This window comes from Zonotrichia albicollis, unplaced genomic scaffold (genome assembly GCF_047830755.1).
Source record: "Zonotrichia albicollis isolate bZonAlb1 unplaced genomic scaffold, bZonAlb1.hap1 Scaffold_83, whole genome shotgun sequence".
Classification (NCBI taxonomy): Eukaryota; Metazoa; Chordata; class Aves; order Passeriformes; family Passerellidae; genus Zonotrichia; species Zonotrichia albicollis.
In genome coordinates, this window is record NW_027428460.1 from 4695129 (window position 1) to 4711509 (window position 16381).

Here is a 16381-nt window from a genome sequence, read left to right on the forward strand (position 1 = left end):
CAGGAGAAGGCAGAGTCCATACCAGGGGCTCACCTTGTGCTCTGTGTTTTTAAGTCCCCGGGCCCTTGCGAGCCTCCCCCAGGTGGGATTTCTGATCACGCAGGCAATCAGGGCTGGGTTAGTGCTGTCCCCACTGTGTGACTGAGTGACAGCTCATCCCACGGTGTCTCAGGACCTTGATCTCATCCAGCCTCTGACAGTGACCATGGTGACACAGGGGAACCTCATGGAACTTTGGGCCAGTTGTGACAATGTGGGTCCAAGGACACCACGGTGACACAGGGGAACCTCATGGAACCTTGGGTCAGTTGTGACAATGTGGGTCCAAGGACACCACGGGAGATGTCATAGACATGTAGAATAATGATAAAAGAAAAGCCTTTTGACATGAAGCCTTGTTCGGCCATATCAATAGCTGGCCTATCATCTCTTCTGAGTGCAACTAAGCAGTTACAAGTTCCCATGTGAAGCTATTTTGAGAATGAGACTTTGTGACCATTCTATTCTGAGGGTGAAAAACAAATGCACCTGCAATAACAAGGGATTTGTCCCATGAGAATCAGTGAAGAGGTAAAGAATACAATAGAGAGATTTGATGCACAAGTAAAATCTATTTTATTAACCAGTAATCGACTAACTGATAAGAAATCTATGAACAAACTAAAGATGCACACAAGGTGTGTTAAAATGTGTAAAATGAGTTGGATGAATAAAGAATAAAGGGTTCTTCTCCATCTTAGCTTAGTCCCTTGGGATTTCAGTTCCCCCCTTCTTGACGGCTTTGGGTTCCCCCTTCTTTGGGTCTTTGGCTTCCTTCTTCTCTGAGATTTTGGGTTCCTTCTTCTCTGGGATTTTGGTTTCCTTCCTCTCTGATTCTTTGGTATCCTTCTCTGATGCTTTCATTTTCTTCCCTTCTGATGCTTTGCTTTCCTTCCTCTCTAGGATTTTGGTTTCCTTTTTTGGGATTTCGGTTTCCATATTCTCTCGGGTCTTGGTTTTCCCCTTTGCTGGTATTGGAGGTTGCTTCCCAACAGAGACACTCTTCTTTCCCTTCTTCTGCCTCTCTTCCTCCTTCCTCCTGTCTTCCTCCTCTAGGGCTTTTGCCTCCTCCTCGACCTTTTGAGCTGGCTCCTTCAGCTCCCTTCTGCAGACAAAACAGAAAACATGGCTGAGAGTCCCACCAGAACCTTGGGCTCCCTAGTCCTGGCTGGCCCTGCACTTCATTCCTTGACCCTGAGGCCATTTCCGTGAATTCTCCTGAACCCACAGAGGCTGGGAACATCCCAAGTGAGGGCACAGGTGGAAGGGGACCTCCAGGAGGAGCCAAACCTGAGCTTTGCCATCATAAGGTGTTGGCTGGGCAAGCTGCCTCTGAAGGCACAGCCACACCCCTCCAGCCCCTGCCAAAGGCTGATCCAGCAGCTCTCTGTGCTGGTGCCTGGAAATGCCCTTTGTCTCTTGGCTTCCCAGTTTAAAGCAGAGCACAGATTGCTGACATCTGCTTAGCTCTCCTACAGTTCTTACTCAGCTCATTCAGCCCCCTTCTCCCTGGGCATAGCTGAGGCATGATTTTAAAGAGTTCAGATTTCAGCTGAGGGTTAGAAGCAATTCCCATTGATCAGGATGTAAGTTAGAAAGGCAGACCATAGGTTAATGATTATGAGATGCTTAAGCTGGAGCTGATTGTTCTATTGTTTACCATTAGGAGCATCTTTCTAGAGAGAAGTGGAGGAAGTGAACTGGTATAAGAACATCTTGAAACCAGTAGAACAATGGTTAGCACCTGGGCTTGATGTCAATCAATCACTAAGTTGGGGACCTTGGATGGTGCCAGAGGGTCACAGAGACCTGATAAAGACATTCCTGGCTTCATCCCTTAAGACCACTGACCCACTTTGAGACCATTGACCCAGTTCAAGGGAAGAATTGCACAGGAGTGAAGGACCAATGACCTCATTTGAATATAGAGCAGGGATGGGAGGTGCTGGGGTTGTGCAGATGTATTGTATGTAAGATCTTGGGAAATAAAGAGAGGGCAAAGAACCTTGGACAGCGTGGTCACGCCTTTTAGGGATGGCTCTGGTGCTGCCCGCCGGTGTTAATAAACATCCCACAATCTAACTTTAATTAGTTAGAGAGTCTCTGTCCGTGATCTTCAGTTTTAACGACTCCTAGCCTGCTCCTTCATGAGAACAATCCTATCAGTCAGAAAGCAAAGGCTGCAGGAACTCCTCTCCTGCAAGACAGGCTCTTGCAGCCAGATTTCCTGCTGGAACCCAGCTGGGACCAAGCAAACCAGTGCTGGCTGCCATGGAAACCATTGGAAGCAGCCTCATCCATCTCCTCCCCATGAAACCAACTTCAGCCTGGCCTGAAGAAGTCCTGCTGCACAGGCTGGCTTTAAGCAGCCTCCACTCCCAGCTCCACACTTGGCCTGTGTGTCCTGAGCTGGCTGCCTTGCTGGAGCTGAGCTTCTCCTGTGCTTGCCTACGGCTGCAGCTGCAGGGGAGCCTAAAGGACAGGAGCCTTTCTGGCTGCTGTCCCACCATAAGGAGGACCCTGGCAAATCAGCATTGCAAGGACTTCATCTGTGGCAGGAGCAGGACCCAAAGCAAGGTTTGCTCTGTGCCCCACGCCTGCCCATACCACAATCCCACTGTTCTGGTGAAGAAGGCAGATGATGAAGAAGATGCCACTCAACACCATGGACTTCAAGACACCTCTAGAGGTGGTGCCAAGGCAAGCCCAGAGCCCAGCTCCCTGCAGGCAGCAGCTAAGCCAGCAGGGCTCAGCACTCAAATAGAGAAGAAGAGGTTCTGTCTCAACAGAAGAAGGTCCTTCCTCTCTTGGCAGCCAGGGAGCTCAGAGTGGCCATCCCTGTGTTGCTGCTGGCCTTTGCTGTGCAGCTCCTCTGAGCTCAGAGGCCTTGGAGCAGGGAAGCCCTGCAGGGACAATAAACCATGGCAGAGCAGGAACCCACGGAAGGCTGACTCACCTGTCCCTGAGAGGGGCCTGTGAGCCACAGGTGATCTCCCAGGGGCTCAGGGAGGAGCTGACACGTGAGGCTGCCCTGGGCACCAGCACCTCGGAGGTGGAGCCTCCCTCCACGTGGCACAGCTCCGGGACATTGCAGGTGGTGGTGAGGTTGCCAGAGAGTGTGGAGGAGACCTGCTGGCTCTCTCCTGGCTGCAGCACACCTGGCAGTGCCAGGATATTGAAAGCCTGGATGGAAGATAGGAGAGACTGAGGTGTTGAGCATGGAAATGGAGGCAGAAGAGCATCTTGGAGCAAAGTGCAGCTGTAGCCAGAGGGGCCTATTCCCCAAACACTGCCAGAATCACCCTCACCTCATCTTGCATCCATGCCACTGATCAGTGCAGGGACCATGGGGAAAATCTTCTCCCATGCTCACGGGTCAATGCATTAATTAGTACATGACATGAAAGTGAACTGGGATGGCTCCTGGCAGTAGAAATTCTCTCTGATGCACAACTTGCCTTTAAAAAGTTTCAAAACTTCCTGCTTTTAGAAAAGGAGGAGACTCAGAGTGAGAGCTCTTGGAGCTGAGGGAAGGAGTCCAGCCCAGCTCATCTGACTCCTGAGGCTCTTCCCCTCTCTCATTTAAATGCTTCTTTCTCAAGGTGCTACAGCAAAAGCTCCTGCAAAAATTTCCTGCGGAGCACCTGAGGAGTTCCAGGGGGAGCAGTGCCCTCCACAGGTGCTGCACAGTAACCTTGGGCAGCCCCACAACGTGTCCTGCACGGCCTCTCCAACAAGCAGCTGCTCCAGCAGCACTTTGTGATGGGCCTGCAGGGATGGGAGGCCCCTCTGTGGCCAATGCTGAGGGCCCCCAGTGGCACTGGCAGCTCCAGCCCTGCTTGCCACACTGACAATGGGCAAGGGGGACAGATTCCCTCTTGCCTTCTCCGCTCCCAGGGGAGTGTGAGCCACGTCCAGGGAGCATCTGAATCCCTCCAAGCCTCGAGGGAGGTGAGGGTGCTCAGGAGTTGTTGCTGGCACACGAAAAACAAGCCATTTTCTCTGCTGGGAAGAAGAGACAGCCCCCTGCAAAGTCTCCCTTTGTCAGACAGCTCCAGGGCCAGCAGTGCAATAGCAGCTCTGGGTGAAAGCAGAGCCCTGCAAACAGGGAGTCTGGCTGCCTTGGGAAGAGGCTCCATGGAGATCAGGATCATCCCAGCTTGCTCTGGGAGGGAAACTGGAGGTGTTACCATTAAGATGCAGAGAAAAGCCTCATCTTACATGGGGAAGGAAACAAGGCAAAAAATCCCACACTCAGCACAGGCCTGTAGGATCTGAGCCAGCTTCTCCAAGGAAAACTCTCCTATTTCTCCCTCCCCCTCAGCCCATGTCCAGCCACTGGCCCTGCTGCCCAGCCCACTGTCAGGGCACAGCACAGCAGGGCAGCAAAAAGGGAGCTCAGCATGAGCAGGACTTGGTGCTGGCAGGCTGGGGAGGCAAAGCAAGCAGTAGGTGTACAAGAAAATCTATCTCTGCTCCTGAAGAGTGGGTAAAATCCTGCACTTCTTTCAGGGCCCTGGCTGCCTCCACCTTTCCAGTCCTGAAGTGCCTCCATCGAGTTGCCGGGCAATCTAGACTGGTTCTCCTCTCCTTCGGTGGCTGGGGTTTGAATTTAGGTGGGTGAAGCTCATCTCTGGAAAATAAATAACTATGAACAGGGACCTGCAGTGGGAGGGAGGGAGGGACACCTGCACGAGCAGCTCCTGGCCAGGATGCAGCCCCTGGCTGAGTGCTGGCACGTTGAACTGAGAAATGGTTTGATCCAGCCCTTCCCAATCCAGGCTGGGGCAGGTCTGTTCTAAAGGCAGCCCAGGGATGACACTGAGGTGCTGCAGCAGCTGCAACTGCTTGCACTGAGCAACTACAGAGGACAGGCATTAACACCCAGTGGGGATGCAAAAAGCACAGTGGGAGAGGAAAAGACAGAGAAGGCAGCAAAAAGGTGAGATTTGAGACACCGAGGGGCAGACCCAGCCAGTGCCCAGCCAGCACAGCCCACCCAGTGCCCAAGGCCAGAAACTCTGCAGCTCCACCAGGGATTTATCAGGAATGTTCCCCTGACACCGCTGGGGGCTTGGTTGACATTTTCCAACACTCCCAGGTGACTCAGGTCCTATTCCCCATCCATTCATCCTTCCATCCATATATACACAGGTTGTGGTGCTGGGATCCTGCCAAGCTCTGCCGGCCTTGGGCTTGGGGAGATTTCTGCCAGCCGTCCTGAGCTCCGTAATTGTGCTCTCTGTTCCAGGAAGCAAGCAAGAAAGATTTTAAAATCCCCAAAACAAACCACAACAGACAAACCTAAAAAACCTTCAACAGCTCAACCCTGCTCAAGTTATTTCTTTAGGGACAGCTACCACTCTCCAGCTGAAATGCTGGGCTTTTGGGGAAAAAGAAAATTACATGTTCACCTCCAAATTGAAAAGGATTAAGGTAAGAGAACCTTTCAAACTAAAAATTATTGGCCCAAAGCTTTTATTTTTGCAAGAAATCTCTAGGTAAGACCAGCATGACAGTTAAACAACTGGTTCTTCTGGTGGGGAGAAACCCTCCTCTTTAAGGGAAGCAGCCTGATAGTTAAAAGCAACTGTTTGGTCAAACTTCAGGCTCACTGCATTGCCTTTCCTTCCTGTTCACTGATTTACAGGCAGTGCCATGATGGCCTGGGTTCAGATGTTTGGTACCATCTAAGGAATTTGGCATTGCCATTTCCATATGTTTTAATCGAAGTTTCAGTCCTTTCAACCAGTCTTCAAATGCCAGCTTTCCTTTCTTTTACAGAAAGCTCAAGGTTCCTAGAAGACTTCTGACATCCTCTTTTGTGCTCAGAGAGATGACATTTTCAAACAGATGTTTCCAAAGTTAACAGCATTTGAAAGAATAATGAACTCAAATCCTCCTGGATTCCAGCTTAGCCCAACTCCATTCCGTGTCAGACACTGAGATTCCCACCTCTAAGGCAGGAGCTGTTTGTGCCCCCCATCCTTCCTGTCCTTCTCCCCAGCAGCCTGTGCCTGTTTTCCCCGGCAGAATCCCTGTCCCTGTGCACTCTGCCAGGAGCAGCTGCACACAGGCTCACATCTCCCCTTGCCCTCACCAGGGGGTTTCTCTCATCCCCGAACACGCCGATGAGAACGTCGGTGCGATGAGTGCCCAGGGCCTGCACTGCCACCACAACTGGGATCTCTGCTGTGCTCTGGGGCTGCACAATCCCACAGGGCTTGGGGCTGGAGTAGAGCACAGCAGAGTCCTCCTTGCGTTTCTGGAAGGGACACAATGAAATGCAGCTTCAGAGGGACCTCTCAAGAAACTTTAGGCTCCTTAACATCCACCACAACAGCAACTTACACACACCTTTAAAACTCCCCAGGGCAAAGGTCAAAGGCACAAACAAGATGCAAGAATTGTAGGCTTAGCACTCCCAGGGGATCCTGCAAGGAGGCTGCCAGCACAGGCAGTGGTGTCTGTGGGTGCAGCAGCTTTTCACAACCCTCTAAGATCTCCCACAGGAAAACACCCTGAGGACTAGAACATCAACTGTTTCCTCAGGAGCTTAAACTGCCTCCTAAAGTTTACACTTGGGTAGGATCCTGTTCTCAGCAGATCTTTAAGACTGAATAGAAAGCAGCAAGGTCTTATCCAAACCCTTTTTTCCCCTAATAGTCTCCTCAGGAATATTTGACAGGAGGAGGTGGATGTGATGCCAAACCTGGGGAATAAGCCCGTAGCAGCCAGGAAGGTGGCTGGGATTCCTAATGAGGATCTTCCTCTCATAAGGCACCTTCAGGTGGCACTCATCACACAGCAGCACCGGGGAGGACACTTGGAGCTCAGGAACGAGACATCTGGGCAAAGAGATGACCCCAGAACAATCAGAGATACTGAGAGAATGGAGAATGCCTACCCCCAAAGATTATGAAATGGAGCAGAACACATTGGTCACTGTCAAATGCACATTGAAGAGCCCTACAGGGATAAATTGCCTTCTACCTCTTCCCACTCCAGTATGTCTTGTCAAGGAGGGGCAAATCCTGAGAGGCAGCACCCAGAGGCTGCCAAGTGCCCCAGGCAGAGCACTTTGCCCCACAGCTGCCTCAGCCCCTCCTTTGCCCAAGAAGGCTTGCAAGGACTCCTGGAACAGTCCCAGTGACCCACGAGCTCTGGGGGAGCCTTCCCAACAAGGATCAGTGCTCGCTAAGGCTCAAGGAACACACAGCTCCCGTGTCTCAGTAAAACTGACTCAACAAGGATCAGTGCTCTCTAAGGCTCAAGGAACACACAGCTCCAGGGTCTCAGTAAAAATGACTCCCTTCTCTGCCATGGTGCTGTTGCCCTGCCTGGGAACTCAGCTCTTTGCCCCAGCCCTGGAGGGCACGAGACAGCAGCTGCCCCACAGAGGGGCTGCTCAGCCCCTGCCAGGCCCTGCAGCTCCCTGGCTCCTTCACTGCACAGCTCCAGGCACTGCCTGGCCCCAGCTCCACCTGCTGTACACAATGGCAGCCCAGGCACTGCCTGGATGGCTCTGCCTGGCACAGGGAACAGCACCAGGGAGCTGCATCCCTCTGGGCATCACACTGACACCCACAGCAGCACAGCACCATGGAATTCTGCTGCAGCAACAACCACTTTTGCTCTCAACTCTGACAACATTAAAGCTCAAAATGGGATGCACAGGGAAGGACAAAAACTGGAGCTGACCTGCCACATCAAGGGCTGGTTTCCCCTTGTCAGACCTTGCCCTCCCAACTCTTGCTGGGAGCCACTTCTCCCCTGCCATGTGCCCTCATGGACAGAGCCAAAGCCTGACTCTCAGCAGCTGCTTGGTGTGGCCCAAACCAGTGCACGGTGCTCACAACTAGCACAACTCCACCCCTTGCAGCCAGAAGGAGAGGAGGCCCTCGGGAAATTTGTTCCACCTCAAGCACCAAAAACAAGGCCAATCAATGATAGCTTTCCTGGTGCCTTTAGAAGAGGGCCCAGGACCGTGCTGGGCTGTGAGCAAACGTGCTTTTCACCACGGGCTGCTGCCCAAGCACTTCTGTTCTCGTGTCCAGCTGGCACAACATGAGGGCATTCAGCAGCACTTCTCCTTGGCAGCTGCAGCCAGCACAGCCTGGGCAAGGCAGTGCCTGGGGGAGGCCAGGCAAGGGCTGCTACCTGGCTGTGATGATCAGGGCTGCCACTCCCTTGCCAATACCCTCCAGGTCCACCAGCAATCTCCGGTAGAACTCCATCACCGTGTTGGAGCACAGCGTCACCTGGTGGAAGAGAAGAACAGTTAATTCTTCCTTCCAAAAGCTCATTACCCACGGGTGATACCCTCTAGTTCCTGAGGGAGGATTTGCCCTTAATTCTTCTGCTGCTCCATGTGTAGAGCACAGTCTCAGAGTAACAAAAGCCTTCTGCCAATACCAGATTTGTTAAACACACCTTGCTTTCAGGGCACAGGTCAGCTACATTAAAACATTAGACTACAGCTCCATGCACCACTGCATTCAAATTAAGGGGCCAATTTCTTATCTGACTACAAAAACATCCATGCAGAGGAAATCTGACTTGACCACAATGAGTTCAGCTTTACAGCAGGAGGCTGAGGGCAAAGTGCGGCCCAGCAGGTGCTGGGCAGTTCATGGCTGCCCTGGGAGCCTGAGCCCGGGCTGGCTCTGAGAACTCCAGCCCCACATCAGGAGTGGGGAACTGCCCCAGGGTGGGCATTGACCAGAGGCAGAACCCTCAGAGCCAGAACTGCCCCAGGGTGGGCAATGACCACAGGCAGAACCCTCAGCACTGCCCCAGGTTGGGCATTGACCAGAGGCAGAGCCCTCAGAACTGCCCCAGGGTGGCCATTGACCACAGGCAGAACCCTCAGAACTGCCCCAGGGTGGGCACTGACCAGAGGCAGAACTCTCAGAACTGCCCCAGGGTGGGCATTGACCAGAGGCAGAGCCCTCAGAGCTTCTTGCTCTACACTGCAAGAGACAAGCCACCAACGGGACCAGGCAGAGAAGAAAGGAGAAGGATCTCTGTCTTGAAGTTCCACAAGAAAGGGTTTATTCCAAGCAAAAGGATCAGAGCCAAAAGAGCCCTGCACACTCCTGTGCAAGCAATTTTGTACAGACACAAAGCAGGGGGTGGATACAAACAGCAAACCGAAAGGGAATCCTCAGGGGAGCACTGAGGGGATTACATCAAGTGTCTGGAGCCACTTTGGGTAGGAGGGTGGGGAGGATGGCTCACATGGGTTAATGGGGCCTCCAGGAATAGGGGAATTCCAAAGGGGTGTTCAGACAGGGATTGGCTCCAGGTTAAATTGGCAAAGAAGGTTGGGGAACAAAAGGGGCTGGGTTTGACAGCAGGGAAAGAGCTGGAACAAGGGGCAGGGAATGGCATGAGGGACAGCTTTGAGGGAGGGTAAAACCCAGGGGTAAACCCACTCGGGGAGAACACGGGGTACCAGAGAACAAACCACTTAAAAAGGAATCAATACAATAAATTTGAACCGCTACACATGGCTGCAGATTTTTTGTCTCCACTGGAGCTTCCTGCAGTGAACACAAATCATTCTGCTCCCCAGGAGGGGGGAAATGAGACCAAGAAGAAAAGCTCACTGCTTGATACAATGACATCTCTCTAACAGCCACCTTCTGCCCTCATCCTTGCTCTGCCCCATTGCAGTCAAATCAATCGCTCTCAAAAACACAATGGCTTCAGGCCTTGACCATAAGGTCTGTGAGCTCAGCATATGATTTCGGAAAGCAAACAGTGCTCCTTGAGGAACATCTCGAGTAAGCCAGCTAGCAGAGGCCTCCCAGCAGTGCAGATCTCTCAGTGCCAGGATGCTCCAAGCTGGCACCAGAGCTAAAGCCCTCCCACCCTGCAGTGCAGCTCCTGCCCTGGTGCTGCAGCAGCTGTGGCCGGGCTCTTGCCGTACCTCGATGTCCTGGTGTCCCTGGGGGAGGATGGTGCCTTGGCTGGGATTGATGGTGAACTCCCTGGGCTCCACATGGAAATGGATTCCCTTGCTCCAGGCCGGGTTGGTGTCCCTGCGGATCTGATCCACGCTGTCCACAGCCGGCTGCGTGCCATCGTCCGACATGCGGAGCTGGAACGTCAGGGGCACCGTGGAGCTGTTGGTGAGGCGGCAGCGCTGCGTGTAGGGAAAGCCTGGGCAAGGACACAAATCTCCATTCAGGCACCCAGCAGGGCATGATCCTGGGGGCAAGATCCTGGCAGGATCAAAGTGGGATTGGAGTTGAGCTCTTTATTATCTGAACTACAGCTCACCTAGGAGCTGCGTGAGGAATTAATCGTCACTTAGTTCCCTTTGACACAGCCTTGAAAATGCCCACTCCTAGCCCTGCTGAACGTTGCTAGATTCTCTCTTCGTGATGGGGACGAGCTCCCTCACCTGCCCCAAACCAGCACCAGGTCTCTCTGAGTGATGAGTGTGCACCCAGACCCAGCATTTACTCTGAGAATTCAAGCTGTACAATTCCCTGCTCAGCCTGCCAACACTCCCACCTTTTTCAAGACATATAAAGAGTGAGCTGCCAGTGAGAAGAAGCTACAGCAAAAGAAAGTGAGGATGGAATCAGGAACTAGAACGTGATGCAAAGCACCCTAATGCAGCTTCTCTCTGCAGGATCCTTAAGGCATCTCTTGCTTTGGGCCAAACAGACTGAGCACGTGACAGCTCAGAGCCCACTCAACTGGGGCACAGCCAAGCCTTGCTTTGAGATTAGCAGTTAGGAACCAGGTCCCACCGCACCCAACAAACAGGGACATCACAGCCATGCTGCTCACTGAGAGTGCTGTCTGCAACGGCTCACCCCACTTTGGCTCTGAGATTTGCTTTCCATCCTGCAAAGCCAGAGATACAGCCACTCATGGTGGGGATGTCCTGCAGAGCACGCAGAGCAGCCACAGCCTGCTCTGCCCTGCACATCTGGCTGGGCTGGCCAGCTCTGTGGGGAGGAGACTTCTCCCCAGGCCTGCTCACCAAGAGCATCTGGGACACAGATGGGGAGAAAAAACAACTGCAGCTGCAGCCCAGAGCTTCTCTGTGCCCATCCAAGTGACCACTGCCAGCTCCAGCAGGGACTCCAGCAGGGAGGCAAGAGAGGCACAAAAAGGACAAACCCAGATGTCAAAACCTCCAACTAGACTGAGGCCAGCACATGTAGACAACAGTCAACAGGTACAAAGAAGCAAAGATACAACAGCTGCCTTCAGCCTAAGAGCCATTAGGAATGAATTTGAATTCAGCTAGATGAATCTCCTGCTTCAGAACCATATTTCCATCTGTTGCCTTTTGTGTTTCATTCCTTCCAAAGGCAACTTGACAAGTGCCTCCGTGGTGATGCAGGCTGGGGAAGAAGCAGCTCGAAAAAGGCAATGACTTTCCTTCAGAAGTTCATGAACTTCATTGCTCTGGCCTTAGGCTTGGCAGTGAATGTTGCCCTTGTTCTGGGAAAGGGGATAGGGGTTCTGGGGGGTTTTGGCCCTGGGCTGGGCTTTTCCCTTGGGGGTTTTTGGGAGTTGTGGCGTGATGCCGTGGGCGGCTGTGCAGTGGGAGCTGAGGCTGGGCAGGGAGCGGAGCTTCCCTTCCTCCCGCTCGGGGATCGCAGCTCGGCCGCTGCTGCCGCGGGAGGTTTGTGCTTGGCCGGGGCTGCCCTGGCTGCAGCTCAGCGCTGGCACCGACCCTGCCTGCCCTGCTGCTGTTGCTGCTGGGCACTGCCCACATCCCCTGCCCTCTGGGGCTCTGCAAAAGGAGCATTTCCTCCTTCCCTTCCCGCACCGGCTGGGGGAGATCCCTGCCCTGCCAGAGCCCACAGCTCCTCCTGCTGTGACCAGAACTCCACCAAAGGGGAAAAACAGGACTTGGCATCTGGGAAATGTCTGTTCTTGCCTTCTTGTCTGTGCTCTCCTGAGATAGTCTAGCAAAGAACTGTTATTTCTTTTCCCACAGTTTTGCCTGGGACCCCTGTACTTTCAAAGGGATAATCAGTTGGAGGGAGGGGCTCATCTTTCCATTGCAGGAAGATTCCCACCTTCCTTGGCAGACATGTCTTTTAAAGCAGCACAGAGACACCAGAAAATACTGCCTTTCTATTCCTTGCTTCCATTGGATTTCACAATGGCAAAATGCCCCCTGAGGCAGCAGCAGCAGCAGCAGCCCTGAAGTTCACAGCCTGAAGAGGCTGCTGGGGCAGAGCAGGAGCAAGGGATGCTTTTCTGTTGGAAGGCACAGATCCCTGAGTCTGTGTCCCAGCCCAGGGAACACTCACCAAAGGAGATGTCCCCGAAGTCGAGCTCAGTGAGGTCGAACTGTAAACTCGGTGCAGTGACGCTGCCCCTGCAGGCCGAGGACAGAGCAGGCAATGGCTCGGTTAAAGGCATTGCAAAGGTCCGGCTGTCGTGGCTCGGGGGCACAAAACCTGGGCTCAGGGCACCCTGGGCTTCCAACCAACACAGCCCCGTGTGCTCAGCACAGGGCCCTGGGCACAGGAGGCAGCTCAAGCCAAGGGGCAGCAGCCAACAGCCCCTGATGGGCTCTGGGCACAGGGCAGGCAGGAGAAGCCCCTGGGTTGCTGGGGGTCCCATGAAGGACCCTGAACACACACCCAGACATGGCTCCGTGCCTCAATTTCCCCATCTGCAATGGCATGGACATCAAGGTGTCCCCACAAGCTTCTGTAAGCAGCCCTTCCAGCCACAGCTTCCCTGCTTTGCTCCTTCTGAGCAGCAACTGCTGTTCCCATGGAGGAGCTTTCTCAAGACAGTTTGACCCACACAATCATTACAGACACTTTTCTGAGACACGAATCCAGGGCATTCCCAAACATCCTCTGAAAAGAGCAGCAACAATTCTACCCAGGGCACAGATGAATCCTAGAGGAAAGGACCAGCTTGTCAGCAGTGCACCAGCTGGCACAGCCAAGAGCAAGAGCTTCAACAACCAAACTTGGCTGTCCTGAATCTAGCACAGCACCTCACCTGTCCTTCCACTCAGCAGACACACTCCAAAAGCCACCAACATCCACTGAAATCAGCACTTGAAGCTGCACAACATTCACCAGTTGATTTCATGATTGATGCCAATCAGTGCCCACTCTGCCTTTTGGTTCAAAATCAAGAACCAGTGACCTGTGTCCTCTATTGTATTCACAGGACTGACCCTGGCTCTGCTCTGCACATCTCAACAAGAGACATCTGCTCTTGCTCAAGGAGAAAGCTGCTTATGCAGAAACAGCCCATGGCCACTTTGGGGGAGGGACAGAGGAGAATCAATTATTTGATGGTGAAAGGTTCCCTCTTGAGTTCCAAATGAAAAAAGCAGCACTTTTCCTCCAAAAACAAAGGCAGCGTCATTGTTTCTCCACTATGGGCGCACCTGCTCACCACTTTTCTCTTGCTAAGAAATAACTTCCTTGTTCTTCTTTACCCATCTCCCTTATCTCATTGGCATCATCCAGTGCAGATTGCTTTCATTTCTTCACTGCCTTGAGCCAGTGCCTCCCAAGAGCAGCAGCCCAGCTCCAAAGCTGCAGAGCAGCCAGCACCAGCTCTCCTGCTTCCACTCCATTATCCTTCAGCACATGGCTCAGGCTGGCAGGGACAAGGCCTCACGCTGCTGTGGTGCTGAGCACTGAGCTCTGCCTCCCCTATGATCAGCCCTTCTCCCTTTGGCTGGGCCAGGATTGTCTCTTGCCATGGCACCAGCCCACGGGATGGTGCCCCAGTCCTTGGCACAGCTCCTGCTGCACAGTTCCTGACTCCCACATCAGCCCTTTGCTGGCTGTGCAAAGGAGGCACCAGAGCCCTCTGTGCACAGGAGCTGGGGGCACAGCTTGTGCCCCACAGCATGGCCATGAGAGGTGAGCTGAGGCTGCTGCTGCCCATCTGGCATGGATTATTCACACAAGGTTTTACAAACACTGCTAGTACTGCAGAATCAGCCAGGCTGGCCCATCTGCAAAGCCCTGGGGGCCTTGCTGGGTGTTCAGGTGGGATTGAGATCCATCCTCTCAATGAATCACTACTGCACCTGACAGGCAGAAAAGTTAAGGTATGGAGGGGGTTTTAAAAGGTTGTTTTCTTCTGCTTTTATAACTAGGTCCATTGACATGTTTGCTTTCTTGTATGGCATCTAAAGACAGGTCCATGTCTCCCAATGGCACCTTGCAATCCCCAGACACTGCTCTTGCTTTGAGCAGTGTGTTTGCTCAGATGATTTCCACAGGCCCTCTCCAGGACAACTGCAAAGCCACATGCCTGTGGCCTCCCAGAGAATGGCTCTGCTTGGCTGACAGTGCTGAGGAAGCATTTCAGAAGCTGCTTGTGCTCAGCAGGGTGCAAGCCAGCTCCCAGCATGTTCCAGCAGCCTCCAGGAAATCTGGGACACGGAAAGCTCCAAGGCCACTGAAAGCAAGAGCAGATGCCTTCCATCCTGCTCACTCCCAGCCAGGCTGCAGGGCAGCAGATCCGATGCTTGGTTCCTTCTGTAGCTCTTTCCCAACTCTGCTCTCACCCAAAGGTGTTTGCACAGGGACAGATGAGCTGCCTCACCTCTGGGTGCTCAGCTGGTACCGAGCTGCCCGGGCACCGACATTGCGCACCAGCAGAGTCTGCCTGGTGCTGACCTTGACTGGACACTTGGAGAAGTCCAGCTGGGCAGGGAAGTCCAGCACAGCTCGGGCACCAATGGCCCGAATTGGCACAACGATCCTCTCCCTGGCAGTCAGGCACACGAGCTCGTGGCAATAATCCTGCAGGAAAAGAAACTGGCTCAGCACAGGACATTTAGTGCCATCCCCATGGCAGAAGAAAAACCATTTCCTATACCACTTCAAGGGCATCAATTTACCTATTGCACCCTCAAATGAACAATAAGTTCTACTACTATGTCACATTTTAAAGGCACCAGTGCACTTTGCAAAATCTGTCTCAGTGGCATTCAGCTCTTGTGTCACTTGGGTCATACAGATAACAGCCCTAGGCCACCATCATTTCTACTCTAAACTTTAATGATGTTAAAGAATTCCTAAGCCTCTTCTAAGCAACATGGAGCTGGGGAACACAGGACATTGCTCTTTAGGCTTCTATATTCCCACTGTCTGAGAATAGGACAAAGTGTTCCACTGACTCTAAGCAGCAAAAGGAAGAGGAGAAAACAGCTGCACCCAAAGACATCCTGCACCTCTGGCCTGGTGCAGAAACATCAGTTGGCTCACAACTCCCCTCTAACTTTGCCTGTCCAACCAAGTCAGGAGAAGAACAGAGCTAAGAGGTAGCAGGATGCTGTTGGAAAGGGCCTCTCTTTGTTTCCCTGCAAGGCTTCCTCCCTTCCATGCCATGCCCTCAACCCTTCTGTATGAACAAGCCTCCAGATCAGAACATGAACCCTCCAGATCCCAGCACTGAGATCAGACTTGCCAGGGCCTCAGCACTGCTGTGCAAACCTCCCCACAAAAGCACCTTTGGCACGGAATGGGTGCCAGCTGACAGAGCAAGGCCAGGGACGGGCATGAAGACAGAGCCCCAGCAGTGTCACTGCCATGGGCTCTGGGCTCACAGCTCTGCCTGCAGCTTGTACCTGCCCTGCACCAGCTCCTGCAGGCAGGTGTCCAAGTGCCCTGCAGCTAAGCAACCTCCTGCTGACCAAGGGCACCCAGAGCCCAGTGTGACTGTGCCAGGTCGGGGCTCACGGGCACAGCACATCCTCTGCCCTGGCCCTGCAGCTGTGCCATGCTCACTTGTGCTCTGGGACAGCACAGCTGCAAGGCTGCACAACACAGGGGGTGAAAAAGCACCGGCTTTGCTCCAGCCCAGGGGCAGGCAGGGAAGCTGTTGGCAGTCCAGGAAGGAGGAAAGCTCTCTGACCTCTTTGTTCCTCTGGTGTTTTCCATCAGAATGAAACCCCTTCCACTGGACCTAGAGATGGCCCAACATCTATCAACAGCCCTCTGTCATTTTCATCCTGTTTCCTGTGCATCTTCCCTTGGCAATGCTCAGCAATGTGCAGGGAGGGGAAGCAGAGCCTGTCAGGCCTGGCTGCAGTTCCTGCCAGCAGTGCCAAGGTGTGACTGGCTGCAGGCTGCCTGCCCACGCCTGGAGCCCAGCTCACAGCATGCAATGGGCTGCAGCCAGAGTGCAGGGCAAACAATGGCTGTGGAGATCGTTGTGTGCTTTGGCCCCTCCGGCCTCACCTTGTTCTTGCTGGGGGTGAAGCGGATGCGCACGGGGGCAGAGGCGCCCGGCGGCACGGCACGGTACGCATCGCTGGAGCTCACCAGCTGGAAGTAAGGTGAGCTCTCCATGGAGACCTTCACCACGTGAA

General features: G+C 53.4%; 1 protein-coding gene across 1 annotated transcript; it reads right to left on the reverse strand.

The window, feature by feature from the left end:
• Window positions 1-581: 581 nt before the first annotated feature.
• LOC141728065 (hydrocephalus-inducing protein homolog) lies at window positions 582-16381 on the reverse strand. Its single transcript, XM_074534385.1, has 6 exons — window positions 16251-16381; window positions 14685-14810; window positions 9974-10206; window positions 8200-8300; window positions 2996-6887; window positions 582-1144 (listed from the first exon to the last, which is right to left on the reverse strand). Exons 3-5 carry the CDS (start codon window positions 10136-10138, stop codon window positions 6650-6652), a joined length of 504 nt encoding a protein of 167 aa, XP_074390486.1. The 5' UTR covers window positions 10139-10206; window positions 14685-14810; window positions 16251-16381; the 3' UTR covers window positions 582-1144; window positions 2996-6649.

What these genes read in the sequence shown, in the direction of transcription:
- LOC141728065 (XM_074534385.1), bottom strand. Translation starts at nt 10,138, where the DNA reads ATGTCGGACGATGGCACGCAGCCGGCTGTGGACAGCGTGGATCAGATC. An exon ending in AGGGACACCAGGACATCGAG is followed by an intron (nt 8,301 to 9,973) that starts GTACGGCAAGAG and finishes CTCTTCCACCAG; the next exon opens with GTGACGCTGTGCTCCAACAC. An exon ending in GCCCTGATCATCACAGCCAG is followed by an intron (nt 6,888 to 8,199) that starts GTAGCAGCCCTT and finishes CTCTTTGCCCAG; the next exon opens with ATGTCTCGTTCCTGAGCTCC.